Here is a 2,979-nt window from a genome sequence, read left to right as displayed (position 1 = left end):
AACCCGCCGTGCCCGCTCTGCGCCCCCCCCAGGTCCTCCCCGACTATCTCAAGGGGCTCTTCAACGTGCTGCCGCCCGCCAGGTCCGGAGAGCAGCACTTCCAGCAAGCGGCCAAGCTGGCCGCGCTGCAGCACCGCGCCAAGGACGGCCGCTGCCTGCCCACCGCGTAGGTGCCAGCGCCGGGCGAGGGAGCGCTGCCCGCGGTCGGAGGCTGGAAAAGGGGTCGGGGCGGGGGGCGGGATGCACGCGCAGGAGCTGTCGTCCCGCCGTTGGGACCCACTGGCCTGCACCGGCACTGGCCTCCCTCTCCCCGCAGGCGGGAGATGCAGGACTACGTCCCCCCGCAGCTCTTCCGCCTGCTGAAGGCCCAGTCCTGGCTCCACATGGTGACCCAGCACACGGAGCAAGCCCAGGCGCTCAGCGCCCACCAGGCCCGGGCACAGTTCCTGGGTGAGCGGGACGGGGACGGGGGGCCGATGCTCACGGGGAGACGGTGCTCATAGGGAAGCAGTGCTGCTGGGAAAGCGACGCTGCYCGGGAGGACGTGCTGCCCGGGACGCGGTGCTGTGGAGGAGGTGATGGTGCCRGGCTGGCGGTGCCGATAGCCGACTCCTCCGTGGTCTGGGGTGGGGAGAACAGGCCCCACTGCACAGAGCCTGCTGGGGGGCAGAGCCGGCAGGATGTGACTGCAGGAGGCAGGACCCGTGGAGGCAAAGCAGGCCGGTCCCCAGGCCCTGAGCTCCTGCRTTGACTTTCCCAGCGGGCTGCAATGAGACCCTTTTGCTGGGCCTGGGTCTAATCCTGCTCACGGTCCAGAGCCTGCCATGGTGTGAGGCTCTGTGAGCCAACTCAGCTCTCTCCAGGCATGGGGCTGGCCAGRTCCCTCCCTGGAGACCCCAGAGGCATGAGCCACCCCCAAGGCTSAGGCAGGGGCTGGGTGCCAGCGGCCAGCGTGCTGAGCACCCTCTCATCCACCSCACAGGACTGCTGAGTGCCTACCCCATGTTCGGCTCCTCCTTCTTCTACATCCAGAGCTGCAGCAACAACACCATCGTCTCGCCCTGCATCCTGGCCGTCAACCAGAACGGCCTCAACTTCCTCAGCAAAGAGACCCACGTAGGTGTGGGGCAGGGGAGCCGCGGGGTGTCCCGCAGGCACTGCCCCATGCCGCAGCCCCCCGGCAGGCCTGGTCCAGGCTGTGTGCAATGCACCCACCCAGTGCAGTGCACCCAGTGATGCAGCGGGCAGTGTGCAGTGTAACTGCACCGGGAGGTTTCCTCTCCCAGCGCAGCAGGTCTCCTGGATTTGGCCCCAGCAGGCCAGAGGGGTTTGTTCCCGTGTGGTCGTGTCCCCCTGGGGGGGGGGGGGGCAGGCAATGCCCTGAAATAGCTGCTCCCATCTGCACCCACTTTACTCCCGTGCCCCGTCCTGTGCAATGTGCGGGTGTTCCCGGCGCCCCACGTGCACCCATGGGTCTGGGGCTCCGGGGGTGGGCGCCGGCAGTGCCGGACGCACGTGCCACCCTGCCCCCCCCCCCCCCCCAGGAGCCCATCGCGAAGTTCTCCCTGAAGGAGATCCAGTCGACGCGGACACAGCGGCCGACGGCCGGCTCCAGCTACCCCTACGTGGAGATCACGCTGGGCGACCTGCTGTCGCGGGGCATCACCCAGCTGCAGCTGGAGCAGGTACGGGGACCGGGACGGCCCCGCGGGCTCCTACGGAGCCAGCGCAGCCTCAGCCCCYGCGGACGGAGCGTGCTGCGGTGATGCCCGCGTCGGCTGGGGGGGGGCTGGAAGTTGCATTTTGGGGGCAAAGGCGGCCCCCGGAGAGCGTCTCCCCCCCCTCGCCTGCCAGGGCCTGGAGCTGTGCCGCGTGATCGCCATGCACATGGAGAGCCTGCTCTGCGCCCGGGAGAAGAGGCTCACGCTGCCGCCCAGCGAGATCACGCTGCTCTGAGCCCCGCGGCGCCCTCCCGGCCGGCTCGCCGCCGGGCCCCGCGCCACCCGCCGCCGGGACCGCGCTCCACGGACGCGACGGGCACCCTGGACAGGCTCCCGGGGGGACGCAGGCGCCTTAGTTGCTTTTTAACAGCAGCCRGCGGCCATCCCCGGGCACCGCTTCCCGGAACCGCCTGTACACAGTCGGTTATTGCGTTAGTGACTTATTAACTGCTCCCCTTCGGCCCGGCGTCCCCGCAGCCCGCCGGGCTGGCACACACCCGCGCGTTCACCCGCGTCCCTCGCCTCGCCGCTCGCCTGCAGCTTCGCTCAGATTTTTATACACGTCCGTAACCGCGCGAGCGGGTCTGGCCGCGGCGGGAAGGGGCGGCAGTCGCGGGTGCTGTACCGCAGCTCGCGCTCGCCCGCCGCTGCTCGGAGATTGCCTTTGTCACCGGCGCGGGATTAAAACGTCCTCTGTGCTCAGCGAGCCGGGCTGGGTCGGGGGGCTGCGGGCCCGGGGGACGGAGCTGGGGGAACGTGGGGCTGCTGCGCCCCAGCAGGGCTGCGTCCTGCTGTCCCCAGGGCCGGCAGGGCCCTGAGTGTCCCTGGACCCCCCGGGTGTCCCCAGACTGGCTGTGCCCTGGCTGCCTCTGGTCCTCCTGGATGGTCCTGGGATGGCTGTGCCCTGGGTGCCCCCGGGCGTGCCTCGGGGTCCCCCTGGGTGTCCCCAGGGCTGGTGGTGGCCTGGGTGTCCCTGTTCCCCCCGGGGGTCCCTGGGGCTGGTGGTGCTGGTGCTCCTGGGCATCCTCAGGTCTCTGGTGGCCTGGGTGTCCGTGGTCCCCCCGGCTATCCCCGGGGTGGCAGTGCCCTGTGTGTCCCTGGTGCTCCTGGGTGCCCCCAGATGTTCCCGGTCCCCTCCGGTGTCCCCAATCCCCCGGTTGTCCCCGGGGTGGCAGCGCCCTGTGTGTCCCTGGTGCTCCTGGGTGCCCCCAGATGTTCCCGCTCCCCCCCGGTGTCCCCAGTCCCCCGGTTGTCCCCG

At 70.6% G+C, this 2,979-nt stretch overlaps 1 protein-coding gene across 1 annotated transcript in view; it reads left to right on the top strand.

The window, feature by feature from the left end:
- MYO15A (myosin XVA) overlaps nucleotides 1-2,425 on the top strand; it is a 24,874-nt gene extending 22,449 nt beyond the window's left edge. Inside the window, exons 59-63 of the mRNA XM_085301979.1 lie at nucleotides 11-166; nucleotides 317-450; nucleotides 983-1,116; nucleotides 1,545-1,685; nucleotides 1,855-2,425. Coding sequence (XP_085158105.1) covers nucleotides 11-166; nucleotides 317-450; nucleotides 983-1,116; nucleotides 1,545-1,685; nucleotides 1,855-1,956 — 667 coding nt within the window. The 3' untranslated portion in view covers nucleotides 1,957-2,425. The remainder of the gene's footprint in view (nucleotides 1-10; nucleotides 167-316; nucleotides 451-982; nucleotides 1,117-1,544; nucleotides 1,686-1,854) is intronic.
- Nucleotides 2,426-2,979: the final 554 nt, after the last annotated feature.

This window comes from Rhea americana, unplaced genomic scaffold (genome assembly GCF_003343005.1).
Source record: "Rhea americana isolate MKP2758 unplaced genomic scaffold, rheAme1 scaffold_181, whole genome shotgun sequence".
NCBI lineage: Eukaryota > Metazoa > Chordata > Aves > Rheiformes > Rheidae > Rhea > Rhea americana.
This window is presented reverse-complemented; position numbering and strand designations above follow the sequence as displayed.